Source organism: Oncorhynchus kisutch, linkage group LG5 (assembly GCF_002021735.2).
Source record: "Oncorhynchus kisutch isolate 150728-3 linkage group LG5, Okis_V2, whole genome shotgun sequence".
Taxonomy (NCBI): Eukaryota; Metazoa; Chordata; class Actinopteri; order Salmoniformes; family Salmonidae; genus Oncorhynchus; species Oncorhynchus kisutch.
The window spans coordinates 60,445,184-60,472,506 of NC_034178.2; the positions used below are offsets into that span (position 1 = coordinate 60,445,184).

Below are 27,323 nucleotides of genomic sequence, written 5' to 3' on the forward strand. Positions count from 1 at the left end.
GCTAGAGAGAGAGACAGGTTAAAGAGGTGGGGTTCGCCAGAGAGAGACAGGTTTAAGAGGTGGGGTCGCCAGAGAGAGACAGGTTTAAGAGGTGGGGTCGCCAGAGAGAGACAGGTTTAAGAGGTGGGGTCGCCAGAGAGACAGGTTTAGGGGTGAGAGAGTTTTAGGGGTGCAAGAGAGACTGGTTTAAGGCTGGGATAGACAGGTTTAGAGGTGGGAGAGACAGAGAGACTGGTTGAACCCTAAGAAGCCCCACTCTGTCTAGCTCTCTTTCTCCATCTCTGAAGGAAGGTGTGTCCTGTTGCTCAGACAGGGACATTACATTACTGGGATGTTGCATCACATTTCTATCGGCAGCCAGCAGGGGTGTGGAACAAGGACCCGGATGCACCTGGCTGTCCTCTGTAATAATCAGTAAACAATGTCATTGTGATTTGTGGTTGGAATAACTCAGGGCAATGTATTTTACCCACTATAGTAGGGGAAGGTTAGGTAGAGGACCTGCCTAGGGGACATAATGAAGGAATAGTCAAGGGTCCAGCACACAGTGGAATGGAATGAAGACATGGAGCCAAGACAAAGCTGGTTCAAAACAAAGCATGGAGTTTGATTGGAATGGAACCCGGCGTTACAGCATGAAATGGAAAGGAGGCTGGTGGATTATGAACTTGAACAGGATAATAAAAGGCCCTGATCTTGGTCTCAGTGTTACAAAGCCAAGGGTCAGCTACAGCTTTGGGGCTTTGTACAGAGGTGCTTTGTCGATAAAGTTATCTACAATGGCTCAAAAATAGTAGTGGGAAGGGGCCAAATAGATGTACTAATCTGTAGGATGATACTGGTTTACCAAGAGTCTATACACCTACACTCAATCAACTCACTGAGGGAGAGGTGCAGTGAACATATTTTCTATATAAATCAACCTGTGAGGCACTTTCTAGAGTAAAGCCTTAAGTCACTAGGGTTGGGGGTTGGCACAGTGTTGTTGGGGACAGGTGATTACATTCAGCAAAACTTCTGGCTCAAAAGAAGACTTAAAGCCTCTCCTCACCAACGCCCACCCTGACGATTACTAAGATCCAACATAACCAAACATCCGTAAGGAAAATAAAATGGCACCAATTGTAACACACGGGCCTTTGAGATGCTTTGGAATGGAACACGGTCTGAAATGACATTGACAGTATTTTTTAAAGTGACTGGTCTAAGTGAGACATCCGGTTTGAAGATCTCTACCTAGCTATCTATGTCCTGTGGTTTAACCTAATATAACCTAATAGAACTAGTCAGAACTAGAGGCCATAACCAGTCTTTAAAAAGGCCTCTTCAATGCTGACATCAGGGTTGCAAAATATTTTTTTTAAAGACTAAAATCTCCCCCCCCCCCAGAAATCCTGTAATCAGAAGGGAATAAACTGTGAGGGAATCTCAGGGTCATGTTACTCATCTGGCCTTTGCATCACCGGTTCTGATTTTTATTTTGGCGCAAATAGTACAAGCATTTGTCAATACTGGTGCTTTTTTTGGTAGAGTTTCAGATACTATTTCTAATTTCCTGATCCCATATGATTCAATCACGACGGAGTTGAATTGTGCTCCTTCCTTTCGACCTGTAAAAATATGGAAAAGGGAGAAGCTAAAGCAATCCATTCTAACTCCTAAACAATAGGTTGTGCAGGTATTTTTCTACGGACTGTGGGCTTTCCTTATATCCTAATGACAAAACAACGGTTCACCTTTATGACCGGACAAATAGGGCCATCTGTGTATAAGAGAATGCGTTTGGCATCAACTAGGCTTGGCAGATCTTCATGGCTGTCTAGCATACCCATCAACCACAGGAGGTTGGTGGCACCTAAATTGGGGAGGACGGGCTTGTGGGAATGGCTGGAGCGGAATTGGGGGAATTCTATTTAATACATGTTTTCCAGGTGTTTGATGCCATTCCATTTGCTCCATTCCGGCCATTATTATGAGCCATCCTCCCATCAGCAGCCTCCTGTGCTGTCAACTCCACAGACCAATGAAGAAACTGGGATCAAAATGGCAGCTCTTATAATTGACCAATAATCCCAGATCACAATTGACAGCTAAAACCTCATGTCAGTTACCCCTCATACACTCAAACCTTGCAGATATCAAGTGTGTGGGGTGGTTGGGTTTGTGGCGAAGTGGGTGAGAATCTCTTACGCACACGCGGTTTATTACAATCCTTTGAGGGCAATTAGTAGCTGTGATTGGCTATCGGACCAGGGGCGGGGTCAATTCCATTTGCACTCAACCAACTAAGTAGACAAACTGAAATTAACTGTATATACATTGAAAGAACCTGTACAGGACCCCCCCCCCCCTCCGATAACTTTAAGTCATTTCCTGAGTTGACCAAGCAGAGATGGAATTGACCTCAACCTTGTTGCTAGCTAACTGACATCATTTATCTTGCATTACAATCTCAACTGAAGACTGAGGTACGCCCGAGGGTGGCCTCATCCACAAACCCACAGCATGTGTTTCTAGCCAAACTGTCCTTATAGGCAGCCATTCTGAAGAGAGAAAAAAAATCGCTGCAAACATTCCATCATGTCACACATTTCAACATTAAAATGAACAATTTATCCATTTGAGGGTGGGAGTATCAAAGCAACAGCATTAAAGTATAACACATTCTCAGTATGTGACATCGGAGTTGAATTCTATTTCAATAAAACAGAAAGACGTTCTAAATGGTGCAGATAGAAATATAATGAAGAGCTGACAATTTCTATTCTATATGACAACCATATATGTTCTACACAATACATTTCTATCTGAACATTCTGTAATGTTTCATCACCCTGAACAGGCCCCAGTTGAAAAACAGAGAGGGATCTTCACATTTTGACGCCATCTTCTCAACCAACCTATACCGAAAAAAAATATGCCCAATAGATTACAAACAAGTAAATGGAATGACACGTAAATAATAGATAGGAAATGTTTTCCCCCATTCCAACTGTAAGCAATTAAATATGAAAACATACATATTTTCCATGATGCAACAAAGGATAGGAAATGCCCAGTAATTGCATGGTTACTATATGTTGAGATATATGGACATACACCCAAAATCAACAGTTTTATACAGGGTAATTCTGAAATAATCATTATATTGTGGCAACATATCGACCTCATACTCATCATTATTATGCAAAGGCTATTTTGAATGCATTGCTGGCCAAATCTTCAACACGCTCCTTACATTTCAATATATTTGACGTTTGATATTTGATTTATTTTCAGTATGGGAAACTTCCCTAAACGTTCTACACACATATAATCCACTGTGACACCCAGCATGTGCAAGACCCCCTAAATTACAGCGTTTCCTCGGTCCTTCAACACAAACACAGCAAAGCCACAATATGTTGGAGATATGTGGCTAGCTACGCCCTTAGTCCTGCCATGATTCATTGACCTCTGTGTGAACTGTGAACTCAATGGAAAACTAGTCAAAAGAGTTTGGACCATGTGATTAGCAAAGCCATCGTGGCCAATTCTGGATGTGCTCCTGGCCAGCTGTAGCGTGTGTGCGTTCGTGTGAACAGAAGAATTCTGATTGGCTGTGTAAATCTATTCCTCTGAGGTCGACCTATCAGCTTTAAGCTGCAGCCTGAATCAGATGAAGCCATCAACCACGTAAGTCTCAGTCACTGAACCGTAAAAAACAAAAGACAAGAGAAATAAAAAAACACCAACATCATTCCCTCAATTCTCAACTTTTGACATAAGCCTCTAAAGTGTCCGATTTATATTCATATATATTTATATAAACCAATAAAATACATTATAAATGTCACCCTAAAATTGCAGCAAAAAAGGTCTTAAAAACAAAACAACAAAATGTGACAGGCTAAGTATATGTACATGATGGGGGGGATGTCTGGATGGGGCAAGATTGGGACAAAGGGGCCGTATTAACAAGATCAATATTACAAAATATTCAAGAAGGCATCTCTGATATTCTCTCCCTCCCTCCGGTACACTGCAGCGCTGCACTCTGCTCTGTCACAAGACTTCCCTTCCATTTTCCTTCTTGCACACAGGCTGTCCAGTCATCTAAGCCGTGACCAGTTTCTTTGCTTCCGTCAGGTACACGTGTGTTTGCTTTGTTTTTATGACTGTATATGGATGTCCGTCCCCTGTGTGGGTCTGTCCCTACTTGAAGTTGGCATAGTCAGAAAAGGCATCAATATACTCCTGGACCACTTTGTAGCAGAACTCGTACTGCTCCTAAAACAGAGAGGAGAACATCACAATAATGATTCAAAAGGATACTACTAAATACACAACCAAGATCAATTCATTTGCACACAAATGGAATTGCAAAACTCACTGAAAAAGTTGTGTTTTAAATGCTGTCCAAAAAGACAGTAGAGAAAATTGTGTATGTGAAGTATCTTATATGGTGGAGATCACATAAAGAGGAAAGAAATATGGGGGAAAAATAAAACGTGGACAGAGGTGAGTTTCTGACGTGGTGAGTCAAGAGCTCGTTGATGAGCTCATATAATCTTGTTTGTGTTTACATTTGTTGTTGACAACAAAGCTGGTATGGTAGAAATGGAGTCAAACCTATATTGTTGGTTGATATTGGCCGTTTACTGCTATATCGGTATCGGCCCATAATTCAACCGATATTCAATGAATAGGATGAATAAAGGGAATCTCATGCTTATCTGAACATTTGCGACATTCATGACGTGTCATTATTGGGCTCCCGAGTGCTAGAGGTGTGCTAGAGGCGTCACTACAGATCCTGGTTCAATTCCAGGCTGTATCACAACCGGCCGTGATTTGGAGTCTCATAGGGCGGCGCACAATTGGCCCAGTGTCATCCGGGTTTGGCCGGGGGTAGGCCACCATTTTAATTAAGAATTGCCTAGTTAAATAAAAGGTTAAATAAAAAATTGCAGGTAGCCTAGCACTTAAGAGCGTTGGGCCAGTAACCGAAAGGCCGCTGGTTCGAATCCCCAAGGCGACTAAGTGAAAAAAACTGTCGATATCGCTCTGGTTAAGAGTGTCTGCCAATTTTTTTAATAAACATCACAATGTATGAAATCAACATTTGAAGCATAGTTATTGGACAATTGCTATTTTCAAATCAAATGTTATTTGTTACATGTGCCGAATACAACCTTACCGTTAAATGCTTACTTACAATCCTTTAACCAACAATGCAGTTCAATAAAGAGAAAATATTTACTAAATAAAAAAGTATATTTATATATTTACAAAAAAAGTAACAATAAAATAAGGCTATATACAGGGGGTACCAGTACCAAGTCAATGTGTGGGGGTAGAGGTTAGTCGAGATAATATGTACATGTAGGTAGGGTTAAAGTGATTGTGCATAGATAATAAACAGCGAGTCCAAAAACAAAGGGGGGGGGCAATTTAAATAGTCCAGGTCGCCATTTGATTAATTGTTCTGCAGTCTTATGACTTGGGGCTAGAAGCCGTTAAGGTGCCTTTTGGACCTAGACTTGGCAGTCTAGAACCACTTGCTGTGCGGTAGCAGAGAGATGTCTGACATTTTTTGGGGCCTTCCTCTGACACTGCCTAGTATATAGGTCCTAGATGGCAGGTAGCTTGGCCCCAGTGATGTACTAGGCCATATGCACTGCCCTCTGTAGCGCCTTACGGTCGGATGCCGAGGAGTTGCCATACCAGGTGGTGATGCAACCAGTTAGGATGCTCTCGATGGTGCAGCTGTAGAACTTGAGGATCTGGGGACCCATGCCAAATCTTTTCAGTCTCCTGAGGGGGAAAAGATGTTGTTGTGCCCTCTTCACGACTGTCTTGGTGTGTTTGAACAATGATAGTTTGTTGGTGATGTAGACACCAAGGATCTTGAACTCTCGAGCCGCTCCACTACAGCCCCGTCGATGTGAATGGGGGTGTGTTCGGCCCTCTTTTTCCTGTAGGGCATGATCAGCTCCTTGGTCTTGCTCACGTTGAGGGAGAGGTTGTTGTCCTGGCACCACACTGCCAGTTATGGGTGAACAGGGAGTACAGGAGGGGACTAAGAATGCACCCCCGAGGGGCCCCTGTCTTGAGGATCAGCATGGCAGATGTGTTGTAGCCTACCCTTACCACCTGGGGGTGGCCCGTTAGGAAGTCCAGGATCCAGTTGCAGAGGGAGGTGTTAAGTCCCAAGGTCCTCAGCTTAGTGATGAGCTTTTTGGGCACTATGGTGCTGAATGCTGAGCTGTAGTCAATGAACAGCATTCTCACATAGGTGTTCCTTTTGTCCAGGTGGGAAGGTGATTGAGTCATTGTGGATCTGTTGGGGTGCTATGCGAATTGGAATGGGTCTAGGGTTTCCAGGATGATGGTGTTGATGTGAGCCATGAACAGCCTTTCAAAGCACTTCATGGTTACCAAATTTCCAAAATACAGGAAGGCATATTTATTCAATGCGAGTTCTTAAGCTTCCAACTCGCAATTGTATCACGTGCATCCCATGCATTGTACAGTTGGCTAAACTCAGGTTGAATAATTGCCTTATTATAACGCATATCATTAAAGCTGGAATCCATAAATGGTGAAACTGCAACATCCATTTGAGATAGTGTAATAGTCTGCATCATGTATGTCGGTGTCGTGTAACATAGCATGTCCTCACCAGTGTCTGCACCATGTGGGGTCTCTGCAGCCGGAGGCTCTTGACGGTCTGGAAGACGTCAAGGATGGCCTCAGCTTTCACCCGCTCCAGGACCGTGCTCAGGGCACAGAAGGTCCCCGTCCGCCCCGCGCCCGCACTGACACACACACACAGGTTAGCTGTGGTTAGGCACACACACAAGATATGATAAATTGTTAAAACATTAGGTGTAGGTTACCTGCAGTGGACAGTGATTGGGTGGTTGCCAGATTGTTGCTGCTGCTTCTGGACAGCAGCAATGATGTTGATCATGCCCTTCCCGTCACTGGGAATGCCCACTTCTGGCCAGCCATGGAAATGAAACTGTCTCACCGTACGAGCCTTGTTCTCCTAAAGAGTGAGAAAGGAAAGAGTAAGACAGGAAGAGACACGCCCAACACCAGTGTTTCAGCAGCGTGGCAAAGTTAGCCTAGCAGGGTAGTGGCAGTCTTACGCTATCTGAGTGACTCAAATATTATTAGAAATCTATGACGACCCATGCCATGCTGAACATTTTTCCGATTCTCCCTGTCTGTCTAGTTTTTATTTTGGCAGTTATTGGTTCTCAAAGATGATGTAAAATTATGATTTTTGGGTGAAGGGGTAAACACTGCCCACACATACAAACACACACTGAAGACCCATAGACGTGACTAATCAAATCTTGTTGACATTTGCTTGGGGTGTGCGTGTAGATTTTTGAATGGGTTATGTTGACTGCTAGTGTTTTTCGAGGCGGCCTCTGTCCTCACCCTGTTGTTGGTGACCAGGAGGTCTCTAACAGTGTAGCTCTCACTCTCCTCCTCCTTCTTCAGCTCGATGGAGATGTCCCCACACACCATCACCCCATCACTGGGCCAGTACTGGGCACACTTCTCCTACAGAGAGAGGGGGGAAGAAAGCGAGAGAGAGGTAGATAGAGGGAGATATTAGCAAGAGACAGACACTCACAGACAGACAGACAAAGGTAGCCTGGCGGGTTGGAGTGTTGGGCCAGTTGGGCTTTTGTCACTAAAGCACCTTATACCACCCACCACTGCGACTTGTATGCTCTAGTCGGCTGGCCCTCGCTACATATTCGTCGCCAGACCCACTGGCTCCAGGTCATCTACAAGTCCATGCTAGGTAAAGCTCCGCCTTATCTCAGTTCACTGGTCACGATGGCAACACCCATCCGTAGCACGCGCTCCAGCAGGTGTATCTCACTGATCATCCCTAAAGCCAACACCTCATTTGGCCGCCTTTCGTTCCAGTACTCTGCTGCCTGTGACTGGAATGAATTGCAAAAATCGCTGAAGTTGGAGACTTTTATCTCCCTCACCAACTTCAAACATCTGCTATCTGAGCAGCTAACCGATCGCTGCAGCTGTACATAGTCTATTGGTAAATAGCCCACCCATTTTCACCTACCTCATCCCCATACTGTTTTTATTTATTTACTTTTCTGCTCTTTTGCACACCAATATCTCTACCTGTACATGACCATCTGATCATTTATCACTCCAGTGTTAATCTGTAAAATTGTAATTATTCGCCTACCTCCTCATGCCTTTTTGCACACAATGTATATAGACTCCCCTTTTTTTTCTACTGTGTTATTGACTTGTTAATTGTTTACTCCATGTGTAACTCTGTGTTGTCTGTTCACACTGCTATGCTTTATCTTGGCCAGGTCGCAGTTGCAAATGAGAACTTGTTCTCAACTAGCCTACCTGGTTAAATAAAGGTGAAATAAAAAATAAATAAAAAATCGAATCCCTGAGCTGACAAGGTAAATATCTGTCCTTCTGCCCCTGAGCAAAGCAGTTAACCCACTGTTCCCTGGGTGCCGAAGACGTAGATGTTGATTAAGGCAGCCCACCGCACCTCTCTGATTCAGAGGTATTGGGTAAAATGCGGAAGACACATTTCAGTTGAATGCATTCAGTTGTACAACTGACTAGGTATCCCCTTTCCCAAAGATAAACAAAGAGAGAGAGAGAGAGAGGCAGACAAAGATCTGATGGCACTCTGCAATCAGCTCCAGGAAGTATTTAAACTAACAGAGAATGATCCTCTAATCACGAGACAGAACCAGGAAACAGACCAATAAGGAGACATTTCTCTTCCAATCATTGTTCTCAGTAATAACATACTTTACTGGCATGACTGAGCTTAGCGGACACACTGTCGTCAGATTAGTTCAATGGCCCCCATCCTTCACTGTGCTCTCTCCTTTCTGCCCATCTCCTCCTTTCTATGGCCTCCATGCTCCCTCTCACACTGCTCCATCCCTCTCTACATGTTGTCTCTCTGTTGTGTCCTCCCTCCATACCTGTCCTCTCTCCTCCAGCTCAGTGAGCATGACTATGGAGCAGCTCCTCCACTCCCAGATCATCCTCCAGAAGTCTTCGATGGTGTGCTGCAGCGGGCCCTGGCTGGCCATGTACGAGTCCTTCTGACGGTACCCCTGGGCCAGACACAGGTAGAGATACGCAGAGGTTAGATGTGTACGCACACGCACACACACGGGTTTGTCTTTATTTGTACTATTTTCTACATTGTAGAATACCAGTGAAGACATCAAAACTATTAAATAACACATATGGAATATTGTAGTTACCAAAAAACATTAAACAAATCAAAATGTATTTTATATTTGAGATACTTCAAAGTAGCCACCCTTTGCCTCGATGACAGCTTTGCACATGGCATTCTCTCAAACAGCTTCGTGAGGTAGTCACCTGGAATGCATTTCAATTAACAATTAAAAGTTCATTTGCGGATTTTTTTTTCTTCTCAATGCGTTTGAGTCAATCTGTTGTGTTGTGAGATGGTAGGGGTGATATACAGAAGATATCCATATCATGGCAAGAACAGCTCAAATAAGCAAAGAAAAACAACAGTTTATCATTAATTTAAGAACTTTGAAAGTTTCTTCAAGTGCAGTTGAAAAATCATCAAGTGCTATGATGAAACTGGCTCTCATGAGGACCGCCACAGGAAAGGAAGACCCAGAGTTACCTCTGCTGCAGAGGATAAGTTCATTAGAGTTACCAGCCTCAGAAATTACAGCCCAAATAAATGCTTCAGAGTTCAGGTAACATACACATCTCAACATCAACTGTTCAGAGGAGTGAATCAGGCCTTCAGAGTCAAATTGCTGCAAATAAATTACTACTAAAGGACACCAATAATAAGAAGAGACTTGCTTGGGCCAAGAAACACGAGCAATGGACATTAGACCGGTGGAAATCTCACCTTTGGTCTGAGGAGTCCAAATGTGAGATTTTGGGTTTTTGTGAGATGTATAGTAGGTGAATGGATGATCTCCGCATGTGTGGTTCCCACCGTGAAGTGTGGAGGAGGTGGTGTGATGGTGACACTGTCAGTGATTTATTTAGAATTCAAGGCATACTTAACCAGCATGGCTACCACAGCATTCTGCAGCGATACGCCATCCCATCTCGTTTGCGCTTAGTGGGACTATAATTTGTTTTTCAACAGGACAATGCCCCGAAACACCTCCTTTCTGTGTAAGGGCTATTTGACCAAGAAGGAGAGTGATGGTGTCCTGCATCAGATGACCTGGCCTCCACAACCACCCGACATCAACCCAATTGAGATGGTTTGGGATGAGTTGGACCGAAGAGTGAAGGAAAAGCAGCCAACAAGTGCTCAGCATATGTGGGAACTCCTTCAAGACTGTTGGGAAAGCATTCCAGGTGACGCTGGTTGATAGAATGCCAAGCATTTCTCTACACCCGCAACATCTGCTAAACTCATTTTTGGTCACTACATGACTCCATATGTGTTATTTCATAGTTATGATATCTTCACTATTATTCTACAATGTAGAAAATAGTAAAATGAAGATAAACCCTTGAATAAGTAGGTGTGTCCAAACTTTTGACTGGGACTGTACATAGGCACACACACACGGCAGCTTAGACATACACACAACAACCACTATAGGATCCATTTCTGCCCGTATTAGACTCAGCTCCTGTGTTGTGTAGATGTCTGTATTTGGATGTTTCTGTACACTAGGGGTCTACCCTTCCCAAAGGTCTCTACTGTATCATCACTATCATATCTCTTGATAGGCATCTCCTTACATTCACATTTGAGTCATTTAGCAGACACTCTTATCCAGAGCAACTTACAATAGTGAGTGCATACATCTTCGTACTGGTCCCCCATGGGAATCAAACCCACAACCCTGGCATTGCAAGCGCCACGCTGTACCAACTGAGTCACACGGGACCATCTTGTCACCTTTTATGTGAAGACGAACTTGTATCTGTGCTAACGTTTTGTTAATTTGTCTCATTTTAAAAACACTCATATCACAGGTGAAGTGAGCCATAATATGGTGTCGGTTTCACAGTTGTTTCGTCTACTCACGTCAATGAAGGAGGCGTTGACATAGTCCGTGTTCTCCTCCCCTCTCTTGACTGGGATGATCACTCTGTTGAACTCATCTACGAGACACCAACAAACAGGTTACATTACATGTAGTTATGTGACCGACGAGGTTTGAATACCAGACTGCATTAATCTGTGGAGCTAAAGCCTAGGAATTAGCTCAGGGAGGTTTGGAGCCGTGACTCACATGGGATGATCTGGAGAACTCGGTTCTTCTTCATGTTAGCTGGCAGGTTGCCTGTTCTCATCTTGTCGTTCTGGATCTTGATGGAAGTCAGCTTCTGTGTGGGGAGACAAAACCACTGGCTTGGCTCTCACACTCAGGGGAAAAAACACAACTAACAATTTAGCTCTCAGAGTGCTACTTCAATGGTTTAGATCTGGGTCATATTCATTGGTCAACACCAAAGCAAAACATGTGGCAAGGAAAACAAAAACAAGCATTTTCAGGTAGTCCCTCCCTGTTTCAATTTCAATGTATCAATTTCTTCCGCTTGGTGCTAAATAAATATGATCCAGAGTCAAACGGATAGGCTGTCAAACATTTAAGCGTAGCTGAAGTGAGCTTGCTTAAGCTTTGTACTTTTGGGACTATTCCATTAGTTCCATTGTACCAGGCAAACTAAATCACCTTGAACTCCGCTTCCATGCCCCCACAGCCGGCGGCGGAGGGGGCGTAGAGCTTGGCCAGGTGGGACTCCAGGGAGGTCACCTCCAGCTCGGTGTCCCCATACAGATAGTGCTCCAGCATGGCCTGGAAGATGAACACGTACTGCATCTGTGGAGAGGGAGGGGGAATAGAGAGAGGGTGGAGAAGAGATAAAGAGAGAGGAGGAGGAGAGAGAGGGGGGTGAGAGAGAAAGGGGGGGGGTAGGGGGGATAGAGAGTGGGTGAAAGAGAAATCGATAAGACTTTTAGTGCACTTGTGATGCCCATATCATACATCCAGAAGAGGAGTCAGATGACAACACAACATAAATGGGAAATAACCACATACCCTGAACACTGCCAGTATTGAGATTTGAATGGAAACCTGTTCATATAGTATATTGATATGAGTGTGTGATCTATTTCAGGTCAAGGTAATGTGGTCTTAGTCAGGTCAGGGTAATAATGTTATGTGATCTTGTTGTGATCTTGTGTTAGTCAGGGTTATAATGTTATGCGATTTTGTTGCAGTCTGAGTAATGAGTAATGGTTTGGGTCAAGGGTAAAAATGTGTACTGGTTTGAGTCAGGGTACTAATGAGTACTGGTTTGAGTCAGGGTACTAATGAGTACTGGTTTGGGTCAGGGTAATAATGAGTACTGGTTTGGGTCAGGATAATAATGAGTACTGGTTTGGGTCAGGATAATAATGAGTACTGGTGTGGGTCAGGATAATAATGAGTACTGGTGTGGGTCAGGATAATAATGAGTACTGGTGTGGGTCAGGGTAATAATGAGTACTGGTGTGGGTCAGGGTAATAATGAGTACTGGTTTGGGTCAGGGTAATAATGAGTACTGGTTTGGGTCAGGGTAATAATGAGTACTGGTTTGGGTCAGGGTAATAATGAGTACTGGTTTGGGTCAGGGTAATAATGAGTACTGGTTTGGGTCAGGGTAATAATGAGTACTGGTGTGGGTCAGGGTAATAATGAGTACTGGTGTGGGTCAGGGTAATAATGAGTACTGGTTTGGGTCAGGGTAATAATGAGTACTGGTTTGGGTCAGGGTAATAATGAGTACTGGTTTGGGTCAGGGTAATAAAGAGTACTGGTTTGGGTCAGGGTAATAATGAGTACTGGTTTGGGTCAGGGTAATAATGAGTACTGGTTTGGGTCAGGGTAATAAAGAGTACTGGTTTGGGTCAGGGTAATAATGAGTACTGGTTTGGGTCAGGGTAATAATGAGTACTGGTTTGGGTCAGGGTAATAATGAGTACTGGTTTGGGTCAGGGTAATAATGAGTACTGGTTTGGGTCAGGGTAATAATGAGTACTGGTTTGGGTCAGGGTAATAAAGAGTACTGGTTTGGGTCAGGGTAATAATGAGTACTGGTTTGGGTCAGGGTAATAATGAGTACTGGTTTGGATCAGGGTAATAAAGAGTACTGGTTTGGGTCAGGGTAATAATGAGTACTGGTTTGGGTCAGGGTAATAATGAGTACTGGTTTGGGTCAGGGTAATAAAGAGTACTGGTTTGGGTCAGGGTAATAAAGAGTACTGGTTTGGGTCAGGGTAATAAAGAGTACTGGTTTGGGTCAGGGTAATAAAGAGTACTGGTTTGGGTCAGGGTAATAATGAGTACTGGTTTGGGTCAGGGTAATAAAGAGTACTGGTTTGGGTCAGGGTAATAAAGAGTACTGGTTTGGGTCAGGGTAATAATGAGTACTGGTTTGGGTCAGGGTAATAAAGAGTACTGGTTTGGGTCAGGGTAATAATGAGTACTGGTTTGGGTCAGGGTAATGTTGTGGTTAGTGCTTGTTGTGGTCAGTTCAACTTACGTCTGTCTGGACCATTTGGCAGCGCTGGGCTCTGATACGTGTGACAAAGCCAAAGACGTCCACCTTTCTCTCGGTGTTCATCATGTCCAACATGGCATCTATCACTATGAAGGTACCTGTCCTCCCCACCCCCGCACTGACACACAGACAGAGAGGGAGAGACAGACAGGCAGACGGAGAGAGAGAGAGAGAGAGAGAGAGAGAGAGAGAGAGTCAGAAAAGAGCACGCACATAAAGATAGTATGTGGTATGTGACTGAACCTAGGGCGTGTTAGCCCACCAAGCTTAAGCCTAGGCATTAGCTTGGCATCTAAGCGTCACAGAACCACCTACACCAATAACACACTCACCTGCAGTGGACCACGATGGGGCCAGCGTACTGGGGGTTGCAGGTTTTGACCTTCTTGAGGAACTTGAGCATGCCGATGGGCGTGAAGGGGACTCCAAAGTCTGGCCAGCTGGTGAAGTGGAACTGGGTCACCAGCCGCTGAGGCTTCTTACCCCCCACATCCCCCACCTAGAGAGAGCGAGAGGTAGAGAAGGAGGGGTGTAGATGTAGAGACAGAGACACCATTAGTTTAACTGTTTTGGAGCATTATTCAAGACTAATGTTATCTTCAAATTATTTTTTGTTTTTACATTTTCACATGAGCTTTGCCATCAGTGTACCTGCTTGGTGTACCATATCACATGGGTTTGATAGATGGTGTTGTGAGAGGAGAAAACAAAACAAGAAAAAGAAAGGGGAAAGAGAACAGTCCCCGAGGAGAAAGAGGTGAGAAGACAAGTCCAGAGAAGACAGGAGAAGGAGAGAGGAAAAGGGAAGAGCAGGGTACCTGTTGGATGCAGAACTTGCGGATGGTGTAGTCCACCAGCACCATCATGTCCTCCACAGAGACCCGGATGTTGCCGTAGGTCCAGCAGCCCTGGTCTGGCCAGTACTGGGCACACTTACACTGAGACACACAGAGAGATTGCCGCTGTATGGATTTCTTTCAAATGAAAAGAAACAAACACTCATAGTCGTACATTCATATGCCTTTTCACATTGCAAATTTGACATGCTTAACATACCCAATCTTCGTCATATAGCAACTACTATGAAAGACCTAGTAAAGGTCTGTTCAGAAGGGTGGAACATTACACAACAGTTCCAATAGATTTTGTACTGTGAATAACATATTTTAAATGCATTTCATGTTGAGTAGGCAGTTGTGTCAATTGTTTTAATGAACTTTCTATCTGAAAAATTCTGAACCTTCCACCTTCCTGAACACACCTGTTGTCACCCCTCCCCCGCTCTTCCCTCCTTCTCCCCTACCTCTTTTCTTTCTTTCAGGTTGGTCACCATGACAATGGTGGCTGTGTTCTGTTCCCAGATCATTCTCCAGAAGTCGTTCACCGTCTCCTCCTTTGGCCCTGAGAGAGAGGGAGACAGAAGATATTATAATCCACGGTTTATTATCATCATTGATTTAATAATTTCCTATATGTTTGCACAGGCAATGATATATGTGGTAATATTAACATGGCAATCACCACATTAGACTATCCCAGTGGCTAGAGTAGCCTCTTTACCTTGAGCTGCAATGAACTTGTTCTTCTCTTGGTAACCCTGTGAACAAGAGGAAGGCAGAAGAGGAAGAGTGTGAGAAAAATGTTTGATCGCTGAATAGGTGTAATGACTGTGTCTGTAATATTAGGTAATGTTCTGCTGTATCATCAATGTTTAATGACCTTGTCTTGCGTTGTTAGGTAATGTTCTGCTGTATCATCGATGTTTAATGACCTTGTCTTGCATTGTTAGGTAATGTTCTGCTGTATCATCGATGTTTAATGACCTTGTCTTGCATTGTTAGGTAATGTTCTGCTGTATCATCGATGTTTAATGACATTGTCTTGCATTGTTAGGTAATGTTCTGCTGTATCATCGATGTTTAATGACCTTGTCTTGCATCGTTAGGTAATGTTCTGATGTATCATCAATGTTTAATGACCAGGTCTTGCGTTGTTAGGTAATGTTCTGCTGTATCATCGATGTTTAATGACCAGGTCTTGCGTTGTTAGGTAATGTTCTGCTGTATCATCGATGTTTAATGACCAGGTCTTGCGTTGTTAGGTAATGTTCTGCTGTATCATCGATGTTTAATGACCAGGTCTTGCGTTGTTAGGTAATGTTCTGCTGTATCATCGATGTTTAATGACCTTGTCTTGCATTGTTAGGTAATGTTCTGCTGTATCATCAATGTTTAATGACCAGGTCTTGCGTTGTTAGGTAATGTTCTGCTGTATCATCGATGTTTAATGACCAGGTCTTGCGTTGTTAGGTAATGTTCTGCTGTATCATCAATGTTTAATGACCAGGTCTTGCGTTGTTAGGTAATGTTCTGCTGTATCATCAATGTTTAATGACCAGGTCTTGCGTTGTTAGGTAATGTTCTGATGTATCATCGATGTTTAATGACCAGGTCTTGCGTTGTTAGGTAATGTTCTGCTGTATCATCGATGTTTAATGACCAGGTCTTGCGTTGTTAGGTAATGTTCTGCTGTATCATCGATGTTTAATGACCAGGTCTTGCGTTGTTAGGTAATGTTCTGATGTATCATCGATGTTTAATGACCAGGTCTTGCGTTGTTAGGTAATGTTCTGCTGTATCATCGATGTTTAATGACCAGGTCTTGCGTTGTTAGGTAATGTTCTGATGTATCATCGATGTTTAATGACCAGGTCTTGCGTTGTTAGGTAATGTTCTGCTGTATCATCGATGTTTAATGACCAGGTCTTGCGTTGTTAGGTAATGTTCTGCTGTATCATCGATGTTTAATGACCAGGTCTTGCGTTGTTAGGTAATGTTCTGCTGTATCATCGATGTTTAATGACCAGGTCTTGCGTTGTTAGGTAATGTTCTGCTGTATCATCGATGTTTAATGACCAGGTCTTGCGTTGTTAGGTAATGTTCTGATGTATCATCGATGTTTAATGACCAGGTCTTGCGTTGTTAGGTAATGTTCTGCTGTATCATCGATGTTTAATGACCAGGTCTTGCGTTGTTAGGTAATGTTCTGCTGTATCATCGATGTTTAATGACCAGGTCTTGCGTTGTTAGGTAATGTTCTGCTGTATCATCGATGTTTAATGACCAGGTCTTGCGTTGTTAGGTAATGTTCTGCTGTATCATCGATGTTTAATGACCTTGTCTTGCATTGTTAGGTAATGTTCTGCTGTATCATCGATGTTTAATGACCAGGTCTTGCGTTGTTAGGTAATGTTCTGCTGTATCATCGATGTTTAATGACCAGGTCTTGCGTTGTTAGGTAATGTTCTGCTGTATCATCGATGTTTAATGACCAGGTCTTGCGTTGTTAGGTAATGTTCTGCTGTATCATCGATGTTTAATGACCAGGTCTTGCGTTGTTAGGTAATGTTCTGCTGTATCATCGATGTTTAATGACCAGGTCTTGCGTTGTTAGGTAATGTTCTGCTGTATCATCGATGTTTAATGACCAGGTCTTGCGTTGTTAGGTAATGTTCTGCTGTATCATCGATGTTAGTCTACTTTTTAATGTATTGATGTTGTTTCTACTTCATGTGCATTTAGCGTGGGACCTGCGTTCTACAAATGAATTATTTTTATTTTGTAAAAAAAGAGAGAAAGAACAAAGGAGAGAGAGGGACGGAGAGCGAGAGTGATGAAAAATACTATTCTAAGGCAACCTTTTATTTATTTATTTTACCAGGAAGTTCAATTAAGGTCAAAAGACCTATTTTACAAGGGAGACCTGGCCAAGGAGTAGCTAAAAAAACAAAAAAACAATTCAGAGCCTGTCATTGATGCCAATGGCTTGTGGCGTCACTCACGTTGATGAAGGATGCGTTAATGAAGTCAGAGTCTGGAACTCCCTCTAGTGATGACAAATGCACCCTGGAGTGATCATCTGAAACACAACAGAACCTTGATTAGCTGAATGGCCAGCCTGTTTTAAAGGAGCTACATGTAACATTTACACTACTGTTCAAAAGTTTGGGGTCACTTAGAAATGTCCTTGTTTTTTTTAAAGAAAAGCACATTTTTTTGTCCATTAAAATAACATCAAATTGATCAGAAATACAGTGTAGACATTGCTAATGTCCATTAGAAGCCCATTATCAGCAACCGTCACTCCTGTGTTCCAATGGCACGTTGTGTTAGCTAATCCAAGTTTATCATTTTAAAAAGGCTAATTGATCATTCGAAAACCCTTTAGCAATTATGTTAGCTTAGCTGAACACTGTTGTTCTGATTAAAGAAGAAATAAAACTGGCCTTCTTTAGACTAGTTGAGTATCTGGAGCATCAGCATTTGTGGGTTTGATTACAGGCTCAAAATGGACAGAAACAAATAACTTTCTTCTGAAAGTATTACATCTTTGCAAATGGTAAGAAGCCACCATGAGATGTTAGGCATTATTAAGCAGTGTCCTTAAAAAAAAGAATTATGGTTAAAATATTAAATGTAGCTCATTTAAAGTCTGTTCCAGGAAGAGTAATATGACAGACTAGTGCCCGATTCAGACTATTGGGCCGAACTGATCCAAGCTATACTGGCGGTGTTACGCATCCACCATAGATGCTGGAACAGTACTGGAAAGGAAACATACAAGCCAGCACAGTACGCTCCCAAAGGTTGAATCAGGCTTTAGCACCATGTTGAGGACTCACATGGCAGGATGTTGACGTAGCGGTTTTTATCCTTGTTCTCCTCTTTAGAGGCCGCGTCGCACGACGCCTGAATGGGACACACCGGCAGCGCCTGGACACAGAGCGCATTAGACACACAGACAGGTAACAGTGATATTAGCTGAATTCCCAGTGATGCGTTTCTATGGGTGATATTCTTATTCCCAAAACCAGCTCTGCTGGACACCAAAATAAAGCAAACAAGGGAAGAACGGGAAAGGGAATCAGGAAGTATTGGAACACAGCCATAGGCTCTGTGTAAGTTATTGGAACACAGCCATAGGCTCTGTGTAAGTTATTGGAACACAGCCATAGGCTCTGTGTAAGTTATTGGAACACAGCCATAGGCTCTGTGTAAGTTATTGGAACACAGCCATAGGCTCTGTGTAAGTTATTGGAACACAGCCATAGGCTCTGTGTAAGTTATTGGAACACAGCCATAGGCTCTGTGTAAGTTATTGGAACACAGCCATAGGCTCTGTGTAAGTTATTGGAACACAGCCATAGGCTCTGTGTAAGTTATTGGAACACAGCCATAGGCTCTGTGTAAGTTATTGGAACACAGCCATAGGCTCTGTGTAAGTTATTGGAACACAGCCATAGGCTCTGTGTAAGTTATTGGAACACAGCCATAGGCTCTGTGTAAGTTATTGGAACACAGCCATAGGCTCTGTGTAAGTTATTGGAACACAGCCATAGGCTCTGTGTAAGTTATTGGAACACAGCCATAGGCTCTGTGTAAGTTATTGGAACACAGCCATAGGCTCTGTGTAAGTTATTGGAACACAGCCATAGGCTCTGTGTAAGTTATTGGAACACAGCCATAGTTTCTGTGTAAGTTATTGGAACACAGCCATAGGCTCTGTGTAAGTTATTGGAACACAGCCATAGGCTCTGTGTAAGTTATTGGAACACAGCCATAGGCTCTGTGTAAGTTATTGGAACACAGCCATAGGCTCTGTGTAAGTTATTGGAACACAGCCATAGGCTCTGTGTAAGTTATTGGAACACAGCCATAGGCTCTGTGTAAGTTATTGGAACACAGCCATAGGCTCTGTGTAAGTTATTGGAACACAGCCATAGGCTCTGTGTAAGTTATTGGAACACAGCCATAGGCTCTGTGTAAGTTATTGGAACACAGCCATAGGCTCTGTGTAAGTTATTGGAACACAGCCATAGGCTCTGTGTAAGTTATTGGAACACAGCCATAGGCTCTGTGTAAGTTATTGGAACACAGCCATAGGCTCTGTGTAAGTTATTGGAACACAGCCATAGGCTCTGTGTAAGTTATTGGAACACAGCCATAGGCTCTGTGTAAGTTATTGGAACACAGCCATAGGCTCTGTGTAAGTTATTGGAACACAGCCATAGGCTCTGTGTAAGTTATTGGAACACAGCCATAGGCTCTGTGTAAGTTATTGGAACACAGCCATAGGCTCTGTGTAAGTTATTGGAACACAGCCATAGGCTCTGTGTAAGTTATTGGAACACAGCCATAGGCTCTGTGTAAGTTATTGGAACACAGCCATAGGCTCTGTGTAAGTTATTGGAACACAGCCATAGGCTCTGTGTAAGTTATTGGAACACAGCCATAGGCTCTGTGTAAGTTATTGGAACACAGCCATAGGCTCTGTGTAAGTTATTGGAACACAGCCATAGGCTCTGTGTAAGTTATTGGAACACAGCCATAGGCTCTGTGTAAGTTATTGGAACACAGCCATAGGCTCTGTGTAAGTTATTGGAACACAGCCATAGGCTCTGTGTAAGTTATTGGAACACAGCCATAGGCTCTGTGTAAGTTATTGGAACACAGCCATAGGCTCTGTGTAAGTTATTGGAACACAGCCATAGGCTCTGTGTAAGTTAGTACCTCTCCAATCTGAGTCAGTAGCTAGAATCACAAACATAGAGGGTTCTAGTTGCAAGGACGATCTGCCCATTGTCCTGATATGGCCCATAGACGACTAAAATGTGTGTGTATAAATGTAAATGTGTGAGTACGTGTGAGAGTATGAGAATATATATATATGTGTGTGCGTGCATAAGGACTTCATACGTTGAACTCCTCCCGGAAGAGCTTGTTGTCGTCAGCCATGCGACGATTCATCTCCTCCTCCAGCTTGTCGACAACAAGGGGAGGGTACTTCCTGTTGGTGCTGGGTGAACGGGCCAATAGTGGCACACTCTGGAGCTCTGCAAGAGCAGGAAGCAGGAAGGGAGGGAAGAGGGAGAGGAAAGAGAGGAGGGAAGGAATGGGTTGAGAGAGTTCCACAGGAGATAGACAGAGACAGAAAGATAGAGACATAAACCCTTTGTTGTGACACTGCCAACAATAAATTATACAAATACAATTAATTATATACACTATACATAGTATTTCAATAACTTTTACAGTAAAATACAATAACAAAAACCTGTTGTAAGAGCCAGATAGTGACACATTCACCAACCAATGATTATAAACTAAATCAATACACTGTAGAAAAATATATTATATATTACATGTCCTAAACATTACATTCCAATCTGCACACGCAATGTCTCCAAACGGACTGTCTGTTCTGTAACAAAAGCCCACAAGGGGGCGCTGTAAACCAATCCAACGCTGCTACTGAACCACAAGTGGAACAACAGCATAGGCCGAGAACCAGTAAATGACTACAAAACCAATGTGATCTTATCCAAACAGAGAACAATGCAGAAAGTTGGCTATGATATAGATTACAAGTCCCTGTATTTGTGCTACCACAGGTAAAACGTGTGTTCACACAACTACAGTGATTTTACCTGTATCGTCTGATCTACCGTTGGTCAGCCTGAAGGAGTTGGAATGGCTGCCGGCCTGCTTGTACTTCTTAAACCTGTCAATCACACGACATACATGAATAGATATATCCAGAATGACACACACTGCCATTGCCATGGTAACGTCTGTAACACTTAGTTCATCAATAGTCCTCAATAGGGTGTGAGTGTATGAAAGGTGACAAGAAAGCCATTTCCTGCTCTGCCCTTTAAAAACGGTAATGAATTGTGTGAGTAGGTTTGTGTGTACAAGACAGTTAGCGTTTTACGTGGGTCTCATGTCTCAATATTGTAATGCTCTACACACTTTTCTTTTCAGTTTAAATATGCCAGCCTGAGATGAGGCTGAAGACACTTCTGTCAGGCAGAAAACCAGGGATGTATTCATTATGGCGCACCATAGCAATAGTACTTGTTTATTTTTGGACAAAACAAGCATTTTTTATTGGACAAGTTCAGGAAGCCCTCCCGGTGTCAGTCCGTTTTTTTCTCTTTGGTGCCTCATGAACAGGACCCAGGGGCAAGTCCCCCTAAAGCTTCGTAGCTAATGCGGCACTATTTTCACCCTGACTTAGAGTATAGACCCAGGCCCCTTGCAGAACAGCAAAAGGCTTAATTCTGAGCACTTTGCTCGCTTCAAACGAAGAAGATGGATTGTCAAACATAAGATTGAACCATTCTGACTCTCTCACTGCTGTGGGGCATGGTCGTAATTTTTGCCACAAAGCTTTCAGGGAACCCACCCCATGGTTGTGTTCAGCAGGGAGACAACATTTGAAAAGGACAGGTACAAGCTGAACTCAGCCAAGGTACAAGCTGAACTCAGCCAAGGTACTAGCTGAACTCAGCCAAGGTACTAGCTGAACTCTCTCTCACTTTGTTGAAAATTGTTTTGTTACCGTGTGCTCTAATGAACAGGAACCAGGTGAGCAGTGTGGGTCCGAGTTAGCGGTGTGGGTCAGGGTTAGCGGTGTGGGTCAGGGTTAGCGGCGTGGGTGGTTTTTACCTGAGTGAGTGACTGACCTGAGCATGTAGAGGATGATGATGATGAAGACAATGACGAGCAGGGACGACAGAGCCACCATCACCGCAATGATGGGTGTGTCATCTGAGAGAGACAGGAGAGAGATAATTCACAACATATTTAAAAAAAAGTGTATCTATCCATTGTACAATGACTACTTGTCTTATGTTGGTCACATTACAAGACTCAACACACAAACACACGACAGGCTGGGAGCAGCACAGGGTCAGCCTCAGAGCAGCGCCCCTGGAGCACATTGCCTCGCACAAGGGCACAACGGTAGTAGGTGGCGGCCGGGCACAAGAGACACCAGAAACCCCCTGGTTGCCGGTTCACTAGCCTACATTTTCATGTCAGCACTGGGATTCCCTTTGGCAAGGCAACTTCTTTCATTCCCAGTACCTACAAAAGCAAGATGGGGAAGGTGGCTGGTGTGGTAATATTTGGTTTGCTCTCTAAGAAAAATAACCGTGCTGAGCGTACATGTGGACACTGTCCTTGAGAGTGTAGATACATCACTATTTAATTCACATGATAGGCTACAAAACAGGAGGCTGGCGTCAGGCTTGTGTTCAAACTGTATTTGACTGATTTGACAAATGATTGAGCCTGTCTGGAGTGACAAATTGGGTTTGGGTTGGCACTTTGCGCTAAGCAAGCTTGATCAAGTGCACAAATTAAGTATTTGAAAAGAAAAACAATTCTATTTAATATGGTTAATGGTAAACATGTTAGACAGGCTATATGCAACTCTGGCTGCTTTGTGACTTCTACACTGATTACAGGAGCTCCTAACTAAGGACATCATGGTGACAGTTAAACTGGGCAGCTTCGTTATGTCTTACGTAAAATTTTCATCCCAGTGACATGAGAGGTCCTTAACCGTCATTACAGAGACGTCATTAACCATCGTTATAGAGACGTCATTAACCGTTGTTATAGAGACGTTATTAACTATTAAGAGTCTAAGCCAGGGGGAAGGGGGATCTACTAAGCTATATTACATTGTATGAATAAGGTCATACTAAGGATCATTTAGCTATTTGATTTTGAATTTCAAGACCCCTTGAAGGATACATTTTCTAAATAATAATTTAAAGAAATTATTTTTGGCCTTACTGGTATTAGCCAATACAAACGCATAGAATAACAGATTCACTACCAAAAGACAAGTCATGTGAGGTCTGTGGGTGTCCTAGAGCAAAAAACAACCAACATTTACATTTTATTGTCCATTAAAATAACATCAAATTGATCAGAAATACAGTGTAGATATTGCGAATGTTGTAAATGACTATTGTAGCTGGAAACGGCAGATTTTTAATGGAATATCTACAGAGGCCCATTATCAGCATCCATCACTCCTGTGTTTCAATGGCACGTTGTGTTAGCTAATCCAAGTTCATCATTTTAAAAAGGCTAATTGATCATTTGAAAACCCTTTTGCAATTATATTAGCACAGCTGAAAACTGTGGTTCTGATTAAAGAAGCAATAAAACTGACCCTAGTTGAGTATCTGGAGCATCAGCATTTGTGAGTTTGATTACAGGCTCAAAATGGCCAGAAACAAAGGACTTTCTTCTGAAACTCATCAGTTTATTCCTGTTCTGAGAAATTAAGGCTATTCCATGTAACCAGAATAGAAAGAGGAGTGGGAGGCCCCAGTGCACAACTGAGCAAGAGGACAAGTACATTAGAGTGTCTTGTTTGAGAAACAGATGCCTCACAAGTTCTCAACTGGCAGCTTCACTGGCAGACTCAACGTCAACAGCGAAGAGGCGACTCCGGGATGCTGGCCTTCTCGGCAGAGTTCCTCTGTCCAGTGTCTGTGTTATTTTGCCCATCTTAATCTTTTTTGGGGGCCAGTCTGAGACATGGCTTTTTCTTTGCAATTCTGCCTAGAAGGCCAGCATCCCGGAGTCGCCTCTTCACTGTTGAAGTTGAGACTGGTGTTTTGCAGGTTGGATAAAATCAACAGTAAGTGATAGTGATCCCAGTGGGAATCGAACCCAAAACCCTGGCATTGCTAGCACTAAGCTACTCTTACCAACTGAGCCACATGGGCCACATTTGATTTCATGTGGTTCAAACTGCCATCTTGGCTATTTCAGCTAATTGTTGTTCATTTTTCATTATTCTGTGGAATTTTTAGTGTTCTCTAAGGGACAATGTACACATTGAATGGTGCTGCACCACATTGTTAGGAAGGTAATTGAAACTGAGAAGAGGGACTATTCGGTCCATTTAATTTCAATGTCTCATAGGCATAGAGGACGGACAGAAACCACAGACAGAGGAGAGATACTGGAGGGCTTGAATACTGCGTGTGTTCGACAGGCCAGTTAAATTATTGGCACATCGCTACCACGACTGCTTATGACATCTGTCATGCTATCATAAATTGTCAGCGCGGTTGTATGAACGCTTGGCATGCCATTGTAATGAGACATCAAAACCTCACACACAGTCTTACCGGTGTCTTCTTCTCCACCACCTGAGGAGGATAAAACAAGAGTCATTACTATCAAACCTAAAACAAACATACAACAACCCCCCCCGCACTTAAATTCTCGACTTTCACTCTCACACACTCCACTATCAATCAAATGTCAATCAAATGTAATTATAAAGCCCTTATTACATCAGCAGATGTCACAAAGTGCTGCAACCAACATACAGTTAACACACAGACACACACCTGGAACAGTAGCACCGCTAGTGGCCGACGTGGCTTCCACCGTTGGTTTTGTGTCTGTGTTGGTGGCGGTGTCTGGTGACTGAGTCTCTGGAACAGAGGTCCCATTCTCCCCACCCCCTACCTGACTGATTGTGGTTGGAGCAGGGGGTGGCTGCGGGGTGGAGTTCACCCCTGTGGGGATTTTGGGGGCTTCAGTTGGGCCAGGGGGTGGTGGAGGGGGGACGGGCGCAGGGGTGGCACCACTGGGGCCTGCAGTCAATATGACACCATCCACGGTTGTGGTAGTTGTCATTGTTGGTGCGGCAACCTTCGGGGCTGTGGTTGTTTGAGGGGGAGGAGGGGGGGGCGATGGTTGTTGTCAAGGGAACATTGGGGAGGGTGGTGGCGGGAGGGTCCTTGGATTTGGCAGTGGGGACTGGACCTCCTAGGGATTAAAGGTAAGGTGTGAGAGAGGAGAGAGAAGAAAGACAGAGAGAGAGGAGCGAGAGAGAGTGAGATATTCAGATTATTTAGGCTATTTCTGTTGAGTCAATTTGCAGCTTCATGAGAGGTGCAGTAAACAATAGTGTTGAATATGTCAAATGGTGTCAGCGGTGGGATCCGGCTGTTCAGGTGATGACGTCATGTGGGTCCTTCTTACCTGTGGGGGTGGGAGGTGGTACCTGGGCCGAGATGGAGACCCCGAGGGCCACACTGAGCAACAGGAGCAGGACACACACACCCATACTGCCCTGGGAGAATCGGGGCACATGCCTTATTACCCTTTCACAGTGCAAACAGATTATTGGATTATTAATCCAGATGTGTTGTAGTTGTAACTGGAGGCTAATCCTGGGTGATTACTTTTACAGTATAATCCAACTAAATGTAGGTACTTACAAAAAAAAAAAATGGGGGGGGTATGGGGGCTGATATATAAATTTTTACAAGTGAATATAAAACTTCTTAAATGCATTTATTATCATGATTTGAGTGGAACAAGGAGTTGACCTCTTACCTTAAGAAGCGAAGTTGGCATCAATCACTCATTCGCACAGTGTGGTCCTGGATCCAAACAGAAAGGAAGACACTGTTAGAACCGCACACTGCTCTTGATAGTATCACTGATCTTTAATAAGCTTACGTATTGGCCTCACGGCCGTCTTCAGAGCATTTGCGATCGTTTCTCCTGATTAAACTTTTATGTTCCCTGATTCTCTGTTTGAGAGAATGAGAGGTTTTACCTACACAGCACAGCCCACATGGACATGATATAATGTCAATAACATGGGTGGTGGAACACGTAATAATGCCATTTACTTGGAACCGTTTTCCTGTATGTGGGTGGCAGAAATATTCACACTTCATCACATTGTTGTACTGTGCGCATCCTCTGCCTTTTTAATTAGGGATGGTCAAGGTCAAATATTTTTCCCAGAAGGATTGACTGATCCCAAACTTGCTAGGTGTGATTTATCCCCAAAATATCTGACCATCTCCTCAGTTTAAAAAAAAACAATACTGAATGCACTACATATTCTGCGGTTAGGTTATCAAACAATGCCTGCATAATTTATTTTATCTGCTTACTTAGCAGCAGCTTTTAAATAATGTGATTTACAGTTAGTTTAACACATACAAGCTCACAGAACGGGACCGCCGAGTACTGAAGCACGTAAAAATCGTCTGTCCTGGGTTGCAACACTCACTACCGACTTCCGAACTGCCTCTGGAAGCAACATCAGCACAAGAACTGTTAGTTGGGCGCTTCATGAAATGTGTTTCTATGGCCGCGCAGCCGCACACATGCCTAAGATCACCAGTCGCAATGCTAAGCGTTAGCTGGAGTGGCGTAAAGCTCGCCGCCATTAGACTCTGTAGCAGTGGAAATGGGTTCTCTGGGGTGATAAATCATGCTTCACCATCTGGCAGTCCGACGGACGAATCTGGGTTTGGCGGATGTCAGGAGAATGCTACCTGCCCGAATGCATAGTGTCAACTGAGAAGTTTGGTGGAGGAGGAATAATGGTCTGGGGCTGTTTGTCATGGTTCGGGCTAGACCCCTTAGTTACAGTGAAGGGAAATCTTAATGCTACAGCATACAATGACATTCTAGACAATTCTGTGCTTCCAACTTTGTGGCAACAGTTTGATGAAGCCCCTTCCCTGCTTCAGCATGACAATGCCCCCGTGCACAAAGTGAGGTACATACAGAAATAGTTTGTTGGGATAGGTGTTGAAGAAGTTGACTGGCCTGCAGAGCCCTGACCTCAATCCTATGGAACACCTTTGGGATGAATAGGGACGCCGACTGCGAGCCAGTCCTAATCACCCAACATCAGTGCCCGACCTCACTAATGCTCGTGGCTGAATGGAAGCAAGTTCTCGCTGCTGTGTTCCAGCATCTAGTGGAAAGCCTTTTCCAGAAGAGGCTGTTACAGCAGCAAAGGGGGACCAACTCCATATTAATTTTGGAATGAGATGTTCGACGAGCAGCACATACTTATGCCATGTCGTGTATATATC

At 43.5% G+C, this 27,323-nt stretch overlaps 1 protein-coding gene across 4 annotated transcripts in view; it reads right to left on the reverse strand.

Annotated features, from left to right (window-relative positions):
* Positions 1–668: 668 nt before the first annotated feature.
* Positions 669–27,323, reverse strand: part of LOC109891373 (receptor-type tyrosine-protein phosphatase alpha) — a 63,360-nt gene continuing 36,705 nt past the window's right edge. Inside the window, exons 2-23 of one of the 4 annotated variants that reach the window (XM_020483860.2) lie at positions 25,816–25,862; positions 25,459–25,549; positions 24,819–25,242; positions 24,594–24,614; positions 22,119–22,203; positions 21,078–21,151; positions 20,347–20,483; positions 18,273–18,363; positions 17,433–17,509; positions 15,152–15,188; positions 14,895–14,992; positions 14,410–14,529; positions 13,924–14,090; positions 13,574–13,709; positions 11,721–11,867; positions 11,277–11,370; positions 11,069–11,145; positions 8,997–9,131; positions 7,435–7,560; positions 6,882–7,033; positions 6,665–6,800; positions 669–4,269 (exon numbers count right to left, since the gene is read on the reverse strand). In XM_020483860.2, coding sequence (XP_020339449.2) covers positions 4,195–4,269; positions 6,665–6,800; positions 6,882–7,033; positions 7,435–7,560; positions 8,997–9,131; positions 11,069–11,145; positions 11,277–11,370; positions 11,721–11,867; positions 13,574–13,709; positions 13,924–14,090; positions 14,410–14,529; positions 14,895–14,992; positions 15,152–15,188; positions 17,433–17,509; positions 18,273–18,363; positions 20,347–20,483; positions 21,078–21,151; positions 22,119–22,203; positions 24,594–24,614; positions 24,819–25,110 — 2,277 coding nt within the window. In that variant the 5' untranslated portion in view covers positions 25,111–25,242; positions 25,459–25,549; positions 25,816–25,862 and the 3' untranslated portion in view covers positions 669–4,194. Of the gene's footprint in view, positions 4,270–6,664; positions 6,801–6,881; positions 7,034–7,434; positions 7,561–8,996; positions 9,132–11,068; positions 11,146–11,276; positions 11,371–11,720; positions 11,868–13,573; positions 13,710–13,923; positions 14,091–14,409; positions 14,566–14,894; positions 14,993–15,151; positions 15,189–17,432; positions 17,510–18,272; positions 18,364–20,346; positions 20,484–21,077; positions 21,152–22,118; positions 22,204–24,593; positions 24,615–24,818; positions 25,243–25,458; positions 25,550–25,815; positions 25,863–27,323 lie in introns of all 4 variants that reach the window. The other 3 variants (XM_031825616.1, XM_031825617.1, XM_031825618.1) reach the window with 3 other exon arrangements.